At 45.8% G+C, this 14,252-nt stretch overlaps 1 protein-coding gene and 1 long non-coding RNA gene across 7 annotated transcripts in view; one reads left to right on the top strand and one right to left on the bottom strand.

Annotated features, from left to right (window-relative positions):
• The window catches only part of LOC147255271 (neural cell adhesion molecule L1.1-like), a 50,878-nt gene extending 37,435 nt beyond the window's left edge, over window positions 1-13,443 (top strand). For 4 of the 6 annotated variants that reach the window (XM_086212853.1, XM_086212854.1, XM_086212857.1 and 1 more), the window contains 11 exons: window positions 240-465; window positions 3,601-3,707; window positions 3,915-4,179; window positions 4,250-4,372; window positions 5,652-5,828; window positions 6,440-6,553; window positions 6,669-6,818; window positions 7,868-7,999; window positions 8,079-8,151; window positions 9,589-9,600; window positions 10,903-13,442. In XM_086212853.1, the coding sequence (XP_086068979.1) occupies window positions 240-465; window positions 3,601-3,707; window positions 3,915-4,179; window positions 4,250-4,372; window positions 5,652-5,828; window positions 6,440-6,553; window positions 6,669-6,818; window positions 7,868-7,999; window positions 8,079-8,151; window positions 9,589-9,600; window positions 10,903-11,161 (1,638 nt within the window). In that variant the 3' untranslated portion in view covers window positions 11,162-13,442. Of the gene's footprint in view, window positions 1-239; window positions 466-3,600; window positions 3,708-3,914; window positions 4,180-4,249; window positions 4,373-5,651; window positions 5,829-6,439; window positions 6,554-6,668; window positions 6,819-7,867; window positions 8,000-8,078; window positions 8,152-9,588; window positions 9,601-10,902 lie in introns of all 6 variants that reach the window. The other 2 variants (XM_086212856.1, XM_086212855.1) reach the window with 2 other exon arrangements.
• LOC147255272 (uncharacterized) lies at window positions 5,053-8,450 on the bottom strand. Its single transcript, XR_015117780.1, has 4 exons — window positions 7,762-8,450; window positions 7,177-7,272; window positions 5,619-5,815; window positions 5,053-5,522 (listed from the first exon to the last, which is right to left on the bottom strand). It is a non-coding gene; the product is annotated as an uncharacterized LOC147255272 (long non-coding RNA).
• Window positions 13,444-14,252: the final 809 nt, after the last annotated feature.

Here is a 14,252-nt window from a genome sequence, read left to right as displayed (position 1 = left end):
GAACCAGGAGATGACCACTTGCTGTTAGAGGAGGAACCAGGAGATGACCACTTGCTGTTGGAGGAGGAACCAGGAGATGAACACTTCCTGTTGAACAACAAACATAACTCATCCCTAACATGCTAACTTCCTGTTGGACTATGAAATTATGTGATCCCTGACATGCTGACAAAATAGCTCTCCCAACCCAACAACAATCTGAACTTTCTGTCTCAACATGCTCTGGTCTGTCTTTGCAGGAGATGCCCAAGCGCTTCCATGGCAGCAAGGGCTTCCAGTACAAGGTGTCATGGCGGGAGGCCGGGGGAAAGAGTCTACGCTGGAACAATGGCTACATCAAGTCTCCGCCATTCATCATTAACAACACAGGAACATACACACCTTTTGAGATCAAAGTCCAGGCAGTCAACTCCCTGGGGGAGGGTCCTCCGCCACTGCTGGAGATTGGACACTCTGGCGAGGATGGTACATTCTCTGTGATGCACCTGAGATCAGCCATATTGTGTGTTTACAGCAAAAATGCTATTTTAGTGGCCAGGCAGTGTAGCTTTCTATGGTGTTGCCTTGCAACTCAGAGGGTGCCGTTTTAGTTCCCTGTTTTTCGTTTGGCTTGGTTGGCTTCCACAGGCTCAACGAGGTGTATCTGTGGGTGGTGCGCTGAATGAGGGTTTGTGTGAGGGGTGTCCTGGTAGCTGCTGGATGAAAAGATGCCAGACGATGACTCCACACATGACAGATGAAGCATCTGGTCATTTACAGAGGAGGCAGAGCCACCAGGACAACTGTGAATTGGTGATGCACAACTGTGGAGACAAAAGGAGGGAATGCAAAAAAGTAGAGTAAGGAGAGTGATTAGTAGAATGAGAGAAAAAGTGAATAAAATATGACTGACCAAAAAGACACAATATAGAATATACTCAAAAGATGTCCGATATCTGGTTCAACCGAGTTCAGCTTCAGGCTCAGGGCTGGCTCAGCACATATCCTGCTTCTGTCCTGATTGCATCAAGTGTAGAGAAGCTTTTTTACACACAGGTGCTGTTGTAGAATGTTAGTCAGGCTGATGAGTTTCATCTCTAAAGCTGAAGAAGGACCTAGCTGCTCGCCAGCTTTCTGTATGAGGAGCTGACTCAGTCCGAGGCTTTATATGCTACTGCGACTGGTGGACCTGGACTGCTTCAGTGGGACAGTTCAGAATCAGAATCAGAATCTTTTTATTGTTGCTGTACAGGGGGGCACAGTGAAAATCATTAAAAAGAGCACTCTTCCAGAGCCACCGTGCACCACAAATTGCAGATAATATTATATAATAAGATATTGAAGATTGCAGTTGGTCTTTCAGTCCTCGGTGTTTGGGTCAAAGGTTCCATCTGAGGTTCTGGTTTCATGATCCACTGCTGAGAACTTCACCACATTCACACTAGGGCCTCAGCTCCTTCTCAGTCCACCTGAATCCCGACTGGAGATACTGGAGTCACAGCTCCTCGCTATCTGGTAGCATTTGTTGCAAATATTAGCAGCTAACATTAGCAGGTAGCATTGGCTGAGCAATACATGAATGAAAAGAAAATATTGTGAACAACAGCCATTTTCTTTGTTGTAATTGGACTATATGAACTGTTTTAATAGTATTGTTTGTTTGTAAAAGTTTTTAATTTGAAGAAAATCTATGATTCCTTTCCATAACACTAGAGTGAGCTGGAGATACCTGCTACAGAGCCGTACACAGACAGAGTTCGGCCAACTCAAATCATGGGCGCCATGTTTGCTTCTAATGGCAGATGATTCTACAACGTAGCTATAAGGGGCAGTGTCACGAGTAGTGGGTGAGGGGGGAAGTGGGGAAGGAGACCCAAAGTGCAGACAGTAGGATGGTGCACAAAAGAGGTTCATTGATTACAGGGAAACTGGAGACTTGACGTCTGTACTTGAGACTGATGACTTGACTTGGGACTGACGACCTGACATGAGGCTGAATACTTGAGACTTGAGAAGCACAGTTAGTGATATACACTCATCTAAGTGAACGACAAGACGCAGAAGCACAACACGCAGCAACGTGACACATGGCAATGGACCAGCACTGAAATGAGGGAAAAAAAGACACAGGTGGTGCAATCACCCAGGTGAGACACATGAGGTAATCACAGGAGGCAGGTCAGGAAGACAGGACGTGACTACAAAATAAAACAGGAAGCACGAGACAGGGATCGTGACAGGCAGATATGCCATGTTGATATAAATCGCTTCTCTTCACCATTAATAAGTCTATAAATGTCATTGTCAGTGTCTGTCATGATGTAAAAGGCCTCGCTTCAATAACCCAGCATGTATTTAGCTTAAACATCTTAAATGAGCCTGTCAAATGAGTTGTAGTCCAAGGGCTCGATTAACCACGAAGCTGTTTAACCTCTCCTTAGTGTCCCGAGTTCATCCATTGCCAAAAAAGGTTGAAATTACTTAAAGTAATTATAAAGACACCGATAAAATTGAAGTTAACCCAGTCTTAGTCATACTGTGGTCGTTACTGTTATCATTCGTATTATCATTGTTAACTTGCATAAACCCTTCCCAAGACGACATGTGATTCTGATTAAATAAATTCCTACGTAGGCCAACCCTCCCAAGAAAACCACGCAGTTTTATAAAATGATAACGCACTCAAATTTATAAATCCATGGCAGTGCAGGTTGTGATTGTCTTCATTTACACACACGTGGTTTTCACAGTTTGTAGCGTCCGAGTTACAGGTGGCAACTGAGGTAAGACAAGTTAAATTCAAGTCATGACGGTAGCTCCTAATTCTCTTAGCATCTTGTCTCGATAACTAGCTTACTAGCTTAAGTCTAGCTTAAGTCCAGCTCAAGTCTTGGTAAACTTCATCGTTCATTTGTAAAGCGGTGTCAGGAGTTCTTGAGAGCGTGATATGAATAAATGATGACATTATTTTATTCCTTCGATGTAAATTCTTCACAAAGTCAAAGAGAGAAACTGCCATGAACCTCCCGTAACGGAGAAACCAGTTGGTGTCCAGCGTTTCTCCAACCTTCAGCTCCCATGACCTCCTCCCTTTCTTGTCACAGGGAAAACGAAGCATTTGCTTCTGCCCCGTTCCTGTTGGGCAGCCATTGTTATTTGTCGAAGTTGATTGTTGATCATTTATAAAGTTTAAAATCGATCCCTGGTATTCTCTGTGCTACGTGTATCACTGGATAAACATTGGTTAATGGCAGCGAACACGGCGCCCATAAAACACGTGACCGTCTCTGAACCAATCCCATAACAGAATTGTTCTGAATGTTCAAACCCTGAGTTGGACGAACTCTCTCTACGGCACTTGTGTGTTACTATCATGGAGAAATAGATTAAAGAAATGACACTTTTTAGGGTGAAGTTGAGTTTAATGTCTTGAAGTAAATTTAACGTAAACTAAAAGTATATGTTCTGATCCGTTAACGTAAAGATTTAAACTGACAGTTTGCTCACAAGAAATCAAACATCAGTTTTGCTTTCAGTTATTTGGGTTCTATTTTTCGAGGAGTTTATCTTTTACTTGTACTTATACTGCGATGCTGTAAACTGCGTGTGTGTCTGTGTTAGTGCCTGAGGAGGGTCCGGCCGGGGTCACAGTGACAGTGGTCAACACCACAGCCAAAGTGAGCTGGAATGAAGCCCGGAATGTCCGAGGTCTGCTTCTGGGATACAAGGTATCATCTGTTCACGAACTCTATCGGTCGGCTGGTGTAATCCAGGTGTCCTTGATCCAGACTAGAACACTTGAGGTGCAGCATTCATTCATGTTAAGGCAGAACATGAAGTGTTTGAGTCAGTTGGTTTGCTGAATATGTAAAAGTTAAAATACACATTTTGGTTGAAATATCGCTTTTCTGTTGTTTGTTCTGCCTATGTGTCAGATCTTTGTCAGCAGGATGGGTCCAGAGGGGGGACGGAGACGGAGATCTCAGGAAAAACTGCATCATGGGGAGAAAGAAGGAAGATTCGGGCGAGTAAAGAATCAAGACAAGGAGAGTACGGTGGTGGTGGTCAGTGGCCAGCAGACCTCAGGGGAGGTATCGGGGCTGAAGTTCTACTCTCGCTACGAGGTGACTGTCACCACCTTTAACAGCAAAGGAGAAAGTCCCCCATCCACGCCCTTCCACTTCAGCACGCCGCAGGGTGGTGAGTTTCAGAGGCAGAGGCCTTTGAACGTGACATGTTTTACCTTGATAACATGCTGGTGTGTCTACAGAGCCTGGACCCCCGGCGTCACTGAGCCTCGAGAGCCCTTCAGAAACATCCATGGTTCTCTCCTGGACCCCTCCACTCGAAACCAACGGGGTCCTGCTGGGATACACAGTGCAGTACCACCAAGGTACCATTTGAGGTGTCGTACCAGGAAGCTGCCTTGACAGTAATTCTGTCAGGGTTTGGGCTTGTTTGTGGTGGGATGATGAGGGAGACCCAATTGCAGACAGTGTTGAGGTGCACAAAACAGGTTTATTGAAACTGAGGCTGGAGACTTGCAATAAAACAAGGCACACAACACATGAACTAAGAGAACGTCACAAAACGCAATGGAACCAGGCTGAACGGGGGAAAACACAGGGGTTATATACATGAGGGAACAAGGCGCAGGTGTGGCAATCACCCAGGTGAGACACATAAGGTGATCACAAGAGGGAGGTCAGGAAGACAGGACATGACTACAAAATAAAACAGGAAGCACGAGACAGGGATCGTGACAAGTTCACAATACTTTGCCTAAATGATGAGACTCTCACAGTACTTGTGATTAATGTGACCCGATCTGTGTCTGTCAGGTGATCTGTACACACACAAACACACAAAATTAACAATCTGCATATGTACGAAAGAATTTCACAGATATCAAGTGATGTTCCAACATAATCAGACCTATAAAGTGAAAGTTATGTTCACATGTTTTTACCTGGCTGCCCGGTGGAGCAGTGGTCCTCACTGTGGCCCCCCAGCTAGAAGGTTGTGGGTGGAGCCCCGGCTGCAGCACGGGGTCTTTCTGGGTGAGTCTCCATGTTCTCCCTGTTCCTGCTGGGTTCTCTCTGGTACTCCAGCTTCCTCCACAGTCCAAAGACATCAAGAGGGGACGAGGCTGATTGATTCTCTAAATTGACCGTAGGTGTGAATGTGAGTGTGAATGGTTGTCTGTCTCTGTGTGTTGGCCCTGCGATGGACTGGCGACCTGTCCAGGGTGAACCCCGCCTCTCGCCAGTAGATGCTGGGATAGGCTCCACCCCCTGCGACCCTTACTAGTGAGGAATAAGCGGAAGACGACGATGGATGGATGTTTTTACCTGTAACTTGTTTAAATTGGCACAGACCGAAGACACATTTATCCAGTTCAGTCCAGAGTTCCAGAAGTTGTTGTCACAGAAGATCATTTTATTTTGTGATGACCATGGGGTGGTGTGGTGTGTGTGTGTGTGTGTGGGGGGGGGGGGTGAAACTCCAACTGCTCCACGTAACAAAGACAACATGCTTTAGTCCTGAGGTAGGTAGAGGGGACGGAACAATGACCAGGGTAGCTTAGTAAGGTGAACTGGTGTCGTATGATTGTGCAAAAAATAAAACAAAACACGAACCAGAAAATAGCCAGGTGTGTGGTTCCTCCTCAGTGATGAAGAACCAAAGCGGCCCAGTGGACATCCACTTGATCCTTGATCCCAGTGTGACTCACTTCCTGTTTGACTCTCTGGAGCCCAGCAATTATTACAACTTTCAAGTGACTGCACGCACCTCTGCCGGGGACGGACCCCCCATCACCAGGGACGGTGCCACCCTGCTGGAAGGAGGTAAAATTACTAAATTATGTCTGGAAGGTTTTGGTTTCATTGTCATTAGGCTCATGTGTTCCACCCCCAACCCACCGTCTCATCGTCAATAACCCAGGTCTCCTTAATCCAGTCCTACGAGCAGTAACCCACCAACACTTTGATTGGAGGGGAAAACCAACAGAACACTTCTAAACAGGTGAACAACTTGTTTGAATGAGTGCAAACAAGTTTCTTCAGCTGAATCAAGTGTCTCTTTAAGTACAGTGCTCAAGAAAATGTATCGCGTTACGGTTCAGCCCCACAATGAGAGAAAGAGGTGAACAATTTTTCAATTCACTCATTTTACATTTGAACTACTAATCAGATATACACTGTTAGTTTGTTCAAAAGCCCTGGACCTTTACAGAGGTTTGTCATGTAATCATTATTTCAATCCCTTAAAATGAGTCAAGACTCATCACCGTGGTAACCATCAAAATTGAGAAGTGCTTTTCTGTCGTATTTGCTTGTTTTCTGCCAGAAAAAAATATCATGAGTCCCAACAGTGGTGCAGTCTCCTGGTCTCCCTGAGCTCCCTTAATGCTCCCTCTTCATTCAGTCACTCCTCTTCTTTCCTCCCTGCTCTCCAGCTCCTCCGTCTAAAATCAGCATCGCCTCAAGTAATACCTCAATGAATCTGACCTGGGTGCCAGGAGAGCGAGAGAGGAACCACGCCTTCCACATCTATTACCTCAGGAAAAGCGGTAGGATGAGGCTGCTCGCATACAACTCATCTTACACCTGATCAATTAAACCTGCCTGTTACATGGTTTGAAAATAATATTCAGTAACTTGAACGTGTATTTATATGTTTTGCAGCTGGGGGTCAGTGGGAGATGTCAGAGGCGGTGAACTCCACACAGGGATTCTATTTGCTCAAAGGGCTCCAACCAGGAACTGAGTACAGCCTTCGGGTTTTGCATGAAAATGAGACTCAGTGGGCAGATGCAGCCTGGACCAAAGGAACAGGTAAAATTTCCAACCAACTTTTTGTAGGTTCTGGTAACTTTTCCTTTTCAAAATGCTCACAATCAGAGGAAATGTGGAAAAGTGAAAGTATCCTTGTGTTTTTAGTCAAATGAAACTCTACCACATGGATCCCGGAAACTTTTTTCTTCATATTTTTTTTTAACCTAACTTATTCCTTTCCCTGTACAGTGAGCAATGCTAACCCGGTAACAAATTCCTTCTTATTTTTTCGGACGTGGCCAATTAAAGTGATTCTGGTTCTGATTCTAGGACACATCCAGATAGTGTAGTAGTCTATGGTGTTGCCAAGCAGCTCCCATGTCCCTCAGATCCCTCATGATTGTTATTAACATTATACCTGAGGCTCAGAGGTTCCGACTGAAACAGGGATGTTGCTCCTAGCCAGGCGCTGTCAGTGCTTATGGGTCCCATGGTGATCAGGTGATCAGGTGAGCTGTGATGTTGGAGGTGAGAGAGTCACTCACAGCAGCTGATGAGTGTCAGTCTTCATCTTCTCTGGTTCTTCAGCTGTAAGAACATTTATACTGGGTCCCAGCTGGAGATGAAGAGTCTCGCTGGGCTCTGGTTCCTGCCCCAACAGATCCCATTCCTGAAATCTGCCTGAATTTGCCCCACACCTGACACTTCAGGTACCAGTCACTTTAGGTACCCAATACTTAAGTTACCAGATACTTCTGGTGCCAGGTACCTTGAGTATGAGGTACCTTGAAGTGTCTGGTACCTGATACTTAAGGTACCTGATACTTCTGGTACCAGGTACTTTGGGTACCAGGTACTTCAGGCACCAGATACTTCAGGTACCCGATACTCCAAGTACCCCAAACTACTGGTACCAGGTACTTCAGGTACCAGATACTTAGGAACCTTGTACTTCAGGTACCAGATACTTCAGGTACCAAATTCCTGTAGCAATGTCTCGTACCAGTATTTCCTGGTTCTTCATGGTTGTCCCCGACACCAGCTGGTGGTCCAAAGTCCAGCTGCACGTTCTGCTCTCCACAGTGGTTGATGATCTGTTTGTCCCTCAGTGCCGCGGGTGGTCACCAATGGGTTCGCCACGCAGGGCTGGTTGATCGGACTCATCAGTGCCGTCGTCCTGCTGATGCTGATCCTCCTCATCCTCTGTCTCATCAAGCGCAGTAAAGGTGGCAAATATGCAGGCAAGATGACGCAGGTTTGGACTCACAGGTGCAGGATTTTCTCGGGTACAAATTTTGACGTGGAGATTTTCCCCAACAGTGAAGGACAAAGAAGACAAGGAGGTGGACTCTGAAGCCCGGCCGATGAAGGACGAGACCTTCGGAGAATACAGGTGAGTCTTTGTTTCATTTAGACCAGTGTTTCTCGAAGTTTTCAGACCAAGGAACACTTAACCTTTAAAAAAAAAAGCACTCACAGACCACCTAACTCAAAATGGCCCCAAAACAAGATGCCAACTTCAACAGTCTACGAATTACAACCTGTTGTACTGAATATCACAGTAACTGTACTCACTCAGTTTTATTGTCATCTTAATGGGAAGAATGGTGCTGCTTGACGTTGCTGGCATCAAACTATCATCCTGGGACTCAACAACTTTTCCAGTACAGTCAGAATTTTCATCTGCTGTTCTTTTACATGAAGTGGTCCGAAGTCGCTGATCCATTTTTAATTGGTTGACACCTGACATCCATGCTTCACGCTGCTTTGCACAGTCACAGTCCCACAGTTACAGGAGCAGGGTCACGACTAATTTGATGGAAAAAGGTTGTGGTGTTGCAAACCGTTCCACTGCTCTGCTCAAATCAGACAATGCCACAAAACAAATATTTTTTAATTTTACTGACTAGTTGGTTTGATATTGTAAACAACGCATATATGTCACAGGGAGTTTGAGAAACACTGACATTTTAAATTTAAAAACATGACATGTTACTTGTCACCTTGTGGACCTCAAGGGGTCACTCAAGTGCAATTAGTGGTCCACGGACCACACTTTGAGAAAGGCAGATCTAGACGTTCTGTATGAAATTGAAACATTTGTAATTGTGCATGATAATGAAAATATGACATATGTGTAGGCTTCTTGTGTTTCCTCTGATGACCTTTAATGACCTCCAGGACCTCTGTAGGCTCCTCTAGACTCTTGTTAGCAACCCAGGTTTTTAAGACTCCACCACTCCACCATCCACAGTTCTGGTGTTTACTGGTGGATCTGATGTAGAACTGAACCTCCACCATCCACAGTTCTGGTGTTTACTGGTGGATCTGATGTAGAACTGAACCTCCAACATCCACCGGTCTGGTGTTTACTGGTGGATCTGATGTAGAACTGAACCTCCACCATCCACCGGTCTGGTGTTTACTGGTGGATCTGATGTAGAACTGAACCTCCACCATCCACCGGTCTGGTGTTTACTGGTGGATCTGATGTAGAACTGAACCTCCACCATCCACCGGTCTGGTGTTTACTGGTGGATCTGATGTAGAACTGAACCTCCACCATCCACCAGTCTGGTGTTTACTGGTGGATCTGATGTAGAACTGAACCTGCTGATATCTTCAGCTGCTGGGAACCACGCACCTGACTTCAAGTCTCTGATCTGGAGACCAGGAATACTTTGATGGGTGTGGGCTTAGTACAGATAACTGTACTATTTCATCATTTTTCCTTCAAGGTTTTAAAATTGCGTTTACTTTGCGTTGTCTATTAAACTTAGTAATCTGGTTTTATTTGTTTCCTCTTGACCTCACTAACACGCCGCTGCAGATCCCTGGAGAGGTGAGGACTCGCATGCTTTCTGTTGGTTGTGTGACAGTGCTGTGATGCTGACTACTGACTTAGTTACATAGCTCCGAATTCATTATGACAAATACTGGGGTTTTAAACCTTTATGAGAAGAATTTGAACTTCCCTATCAATGCTTTCATATCTTCTAAATCCATTTAGAACCTTTGGTCATTTCGTGGTTTACCTGTGATTATTTTACATGTGGCTGAATCAAAAGCCCTTGGCGAGTCTATCCCATGTTTCCAGAGCTTTTCAACACGGGCAAACTACATCGCACTTAACCTGAATATTTGCATTTTAGGGGACTTTGTACTTAGGACTTTGATCTTTTACAACACAACATTTATCTGAACCTATCCGTAACTATTTACTTTCACAAAAAGATAACGTTTTGCACAAAACCTGAGGAAGATGATGCAATTTCCAGTTTGAAGTTGTCAACTTCAAGAGGACTCAATCAGAGGAACATAGCTGAAACACTTTTAGGGAAAGTCTCTTACTGTTCATCGTCCCAAACAGAGCAGAGACCTGGAGTAGTTAGCTTAGCCCAATGTCTGGTAGTGGGTGGGAAGTGTTAGCATCAGCTAGCTCAGGTCCAGGCTAGTTAGCTTAGCCCAGTGTCTGGTAGTGGGTGGGAAGTGTTAGCATCAGCTAGCTCAGGTCCAGGATGCTGGTGTGTCCAGCAGGAACCCTCCTCCTCATCATCATCAATAGCAGCAGTCGCTCTTCTAGTCCTCAACAAACCTTTGGATCTGTTGACCCAAGTTCCAGTGGAGCTTTGGAGGTGCTGCGTCAAATCACTGCGCCCAGTCAGGAAAGTAGTTCCGGCTACGTGTCTGATTCTACCACTACAACGTCTCCTCATGTTAAACTGGTATTTAACAATACAACCCTCCTGATATTAATGCAGGCAGAGAAGGAGCTACGCTAACACTTCCCACCCACTACCAGTCATTGTGCTAAGCTAAGTAGCCTGGGTCTGCGAGATGGAGCTAAGCTAACACTTCCCATCCACTACCAGTCATTGTGCTAAGCTAACTAGCCTGGGTCTCAGCTCTGTCTTCCTGTCTGTCCCTGAGGACGATGGACAACAAGAGACTTTCACTGTAAAAGGAGGCGTTTCATAGAAAGCGTCTTCTTGTCATGTAATCTTACTTTCAGTGATTGAGTAGAATTTTGAATGGGGATGTAGTCCACCCATGTGAAGTTCCATGTGAATGGGGAGTATTGTAGCAGTTTGCTCCTCCTGTATGTTTGACCCGATGTCCTGTCTCTGCTCCGGCCATGCTACAGTGATGCTGATGAGAAGCGCTCGGACAGCCAGCCGTCCCTAAGTGGCGACAGCAAGCTGGGCAGCGACGACTCTCTGGCTGAGTATGGAGACAGCGTGGACATCCAGTTCAATGAGGACGGATCCTTCATTGGCCAATACAGCGGCCGGGGGCCTGTTCCCCACGGCAACGAGAGCTCCGGCCCCGCTTCCCCCGTCAATGCAGTCCCTCCTCCCCCCATCGCTCCATCCATGTCAACCATCTTGAACCGGCCCAGCTAAACACACACCCCCCCACACACACACACACACACACACACAAGGGGACAGACTACCAGTGACACCACTGCCAGTATCACATACCCCAATACAGACAAACACACACACACACACGTTAAATAAATACATTCCACAGGTATGCAGAAATGGTGTTTACAGAATGTCTTTCTAATCAAGTTTACACACACACACACACACACACACACACACACACACACACACACACACACACACACACACACACAATCAGACAGATGGAGGAAGATGATGGCAGATGAGACCAAAAACAAATCTTGTTTTGTTTCATTTCCACCCTAATTATTTTGTTTTTCACATTTTCTGCACCCTTGATCCTGTGTGTGTGTGCGTGTGCGTGCGTGTGCGCGTGTGTGTTCTCCCTTGGAGCAGTGTTGCCTTAAGAGAGTTCAGTTGAGCCTCCTCTTCCTCCCTCTGTCTCCATCTCCATCATCATCATCATCATCATCATCATCAGACAGATGCATCTATGCACACAAACGATCCGTCAGGTGGGCGGGGCCAGGGTCCCTGTAGCAGACGGGACCTGTGGGGGAGCTCGGGAGGACGGGGAAGGATCTGTCCAATTGTTCTCTGAATGTAAATAGAACCTTAAGATTGTCTTTTCTTAAGTTTCATTGCTTCTTGTATCAAATTTTTTTTCATGTTTGGTTTTTCTCTGCAGTGTTTGTATCATGAAGCCCCACCCACTTTAGGTTGATCTCGACCTCTCATGTCACTTTCTTAGATCAGAGACATTTCGGGAAGACTAGGCTCATAGCCCTCCGCCTTCCTTCATCCACTTTCTTTTTAGTGCTTCGAGATGCAGCAGATAAGAACAATTCTCGTCATACATGTTTAAGCTCAACGCCACGCTGTCCTGATGGCATCGGAATGTTTAAGATTTAAGATCTCGGGGAAACAGGCAGAGGATTCCTGTTTGTTTGGACTAAAAATGTTTCCAGAGCTGAGAGGGCGGAGCCTGATGATGTCAGAGTCCAGCAGCATGGCACCCCATGTTGATCTTGTTCATATTACAATTCACCAAAACGTCAGCTGTAAACATCGATCATTAAAGTGGCAATAATCAACTTTCTGTATCAGGTCCGAGTGTAACGAGTTACTTGAGGGTTCGAAGCATCAGCGACTTGGCAGCTGACATCATTTGAACGGAGCGATATTTCACCAAAAATGTGTGTTTTGCCTTTTAAGTACTTGCAGACCCACATGTTGACCTGAGGAAGGCGTCCTGCATTACTTCTTTGCGCAGCGTACATTTAGCTTGAAGCTAGCGGCTGGAAACAGGAAGTGTTCAAGTTTGTTTTTCAGCTTCTTCACAAGAAGAACAAACATTGGCTTTGGTACTCATGATTCTTCATCGTAGCTCAACCGATCGTTGACAATAAGACAAACTCAGCCAACATGGAGCATGAGAGAAACTAACCTTTGACCTCTGATACCAATGGTCAACTCCTCCAGCTCACCCCAATCTTCTGTAGCAGGATGTGTGCGTCTCCTCCGGCTGGTTGTTCTGATTGTTTGTATATTCGTGTGGCCTCTGGAAGAAGATGCAAGAACACATGGAAATCCTGCGTCTCGCCTCAACATGTTGCCTTGATGAACGTCTCCTGGCTGTTTCTCTGCGCTCGAACCGTCTGTCCGTCTCTGCCTTCTTTTATAACTATTAACACGTTGGAGAAAAACAGCATAAAAACTACAAAAGATAGTAACTGCTAATGATAACGATAGCAACAGTGCTACTGCCAGTCAGGAGGACGCGCTCAGGACTGGTGTCTGTGGCGATGACATGGTTTCCACGGTGAACTGGATCAGATCTATCATGGGGCTGATGTAGTGCCTGCTTGTTGCATTGTTCGCTGTACGTACCTGACAAACTAACCTGACTGTCAACTAACAAATAAACACGCTTATCCTGAGCAGAGTCACGCATGTTTGTGTTCAATCATTCTTGACTTTGGGAAGAAAAACTGGAATGTTGAAGAGCGATTAATTACGGACCCGGCACAACAGTCGAGGCTCCAATCAGAAGACCAACATTTCAAAGCTGTTTGCTTGTTGCCTTGTAGAAAAACGCAGTGACCTTTGAATTTATACTTTCTACAAACATCCCAATGTTGTCACTTCAGCATCCTTTTATTCAGTTCATTCATTACTATTCATTAAACCTCAGTCACATCCCAGTGAAGCGTAACTTTGCCATGAATAAGTGACACCTGATGATGTCACACACTGACGTCCGGTCACAGCATGAAAAGTCCCGAACAAGAAAGTGGGTTTACGTACCATGACTGAAGAACTGATCCTGGATTGGCTCCCGGCTTAGGAGTGGGTATATTGATCCAAGTATCGATAGTATCGGTACCAAGGTCAGTATCAATATCAGATCGATACTTGCATGATGAGATTGATACTTTTGTTGTAGTTTCTCTTCTATATGCCCCCCCCCCCCCAGAGATAAATAAAGTTTTCTGAATCTGAAAATTACCTGAATTTCCTCACAGGGTTCATTTGAGTGCAGCTTCTCTCCAAGTCTGTGCAAACAGTACATCTCTGTCTGTCTTTCCCTCTCTCTGTCTGTCTGTCTCTCTCTCTCCTCTCTGTCTGTCTGTCTCTCCTCTCCCTCTCTCTCTCCTCTCTCTCTGTCTGTCTCTCCTCTCCCTCTCTGTCTGTCTGTCTCTCCTCTCTCTCTGTCTCTCTCCCTCCCTCTCTCTCTCTCTCTCCCTGTCTGTCTGTCTCTCCTCTCTCTCTGTCTCTCCTCTCTGTCTGTCTGTCTCTCCTCTCCCTCTCTCTGTCTCTCTCCCTCTCTGTCTGTCTCTCCTCTCCCTCTCTCTCTCTCCTCTCTCCCTCTCTGTCTCTCCTCTCCCTCTCTGTCTGTCTCTCCCTCTCTCTCTCTCCTCTCCCTCTCTCTGTCTCTCTCCCTCTCTGTCTCTCTCCTCTCTCTCTGTCTCTCTCTTCCCGACTGAGAGCCATCCAAGATGGCAGAGAGAAAGAGAAGCTGTGTGCTCATTCACTGCCACATGAATGCAGCTCACCCTGAACCCAGACCCCAGACCCCACA

This window comes from Aulostomus chinensis, chromosome 9 (assembly GCF_037954235.1).
Source record: "Aulostomus chinensis isolate RoL2024-O1b breed Wild chromosome 9, RoL_Achi_v1.0, whole genome shotgun sequence".
Taxonomy (NCBI): Eukaryota; Metazoa; Chordata; class Actinopteri; order Syngnathiformes; family Aulostomidae; genus Aulostomus; species Aulostomus chinensis.
The sequence above is the reverse complement of the archived record's forward strand: the minus strand, read 5'-3'. Positions and strand labels throughout refer to the sequence as shown.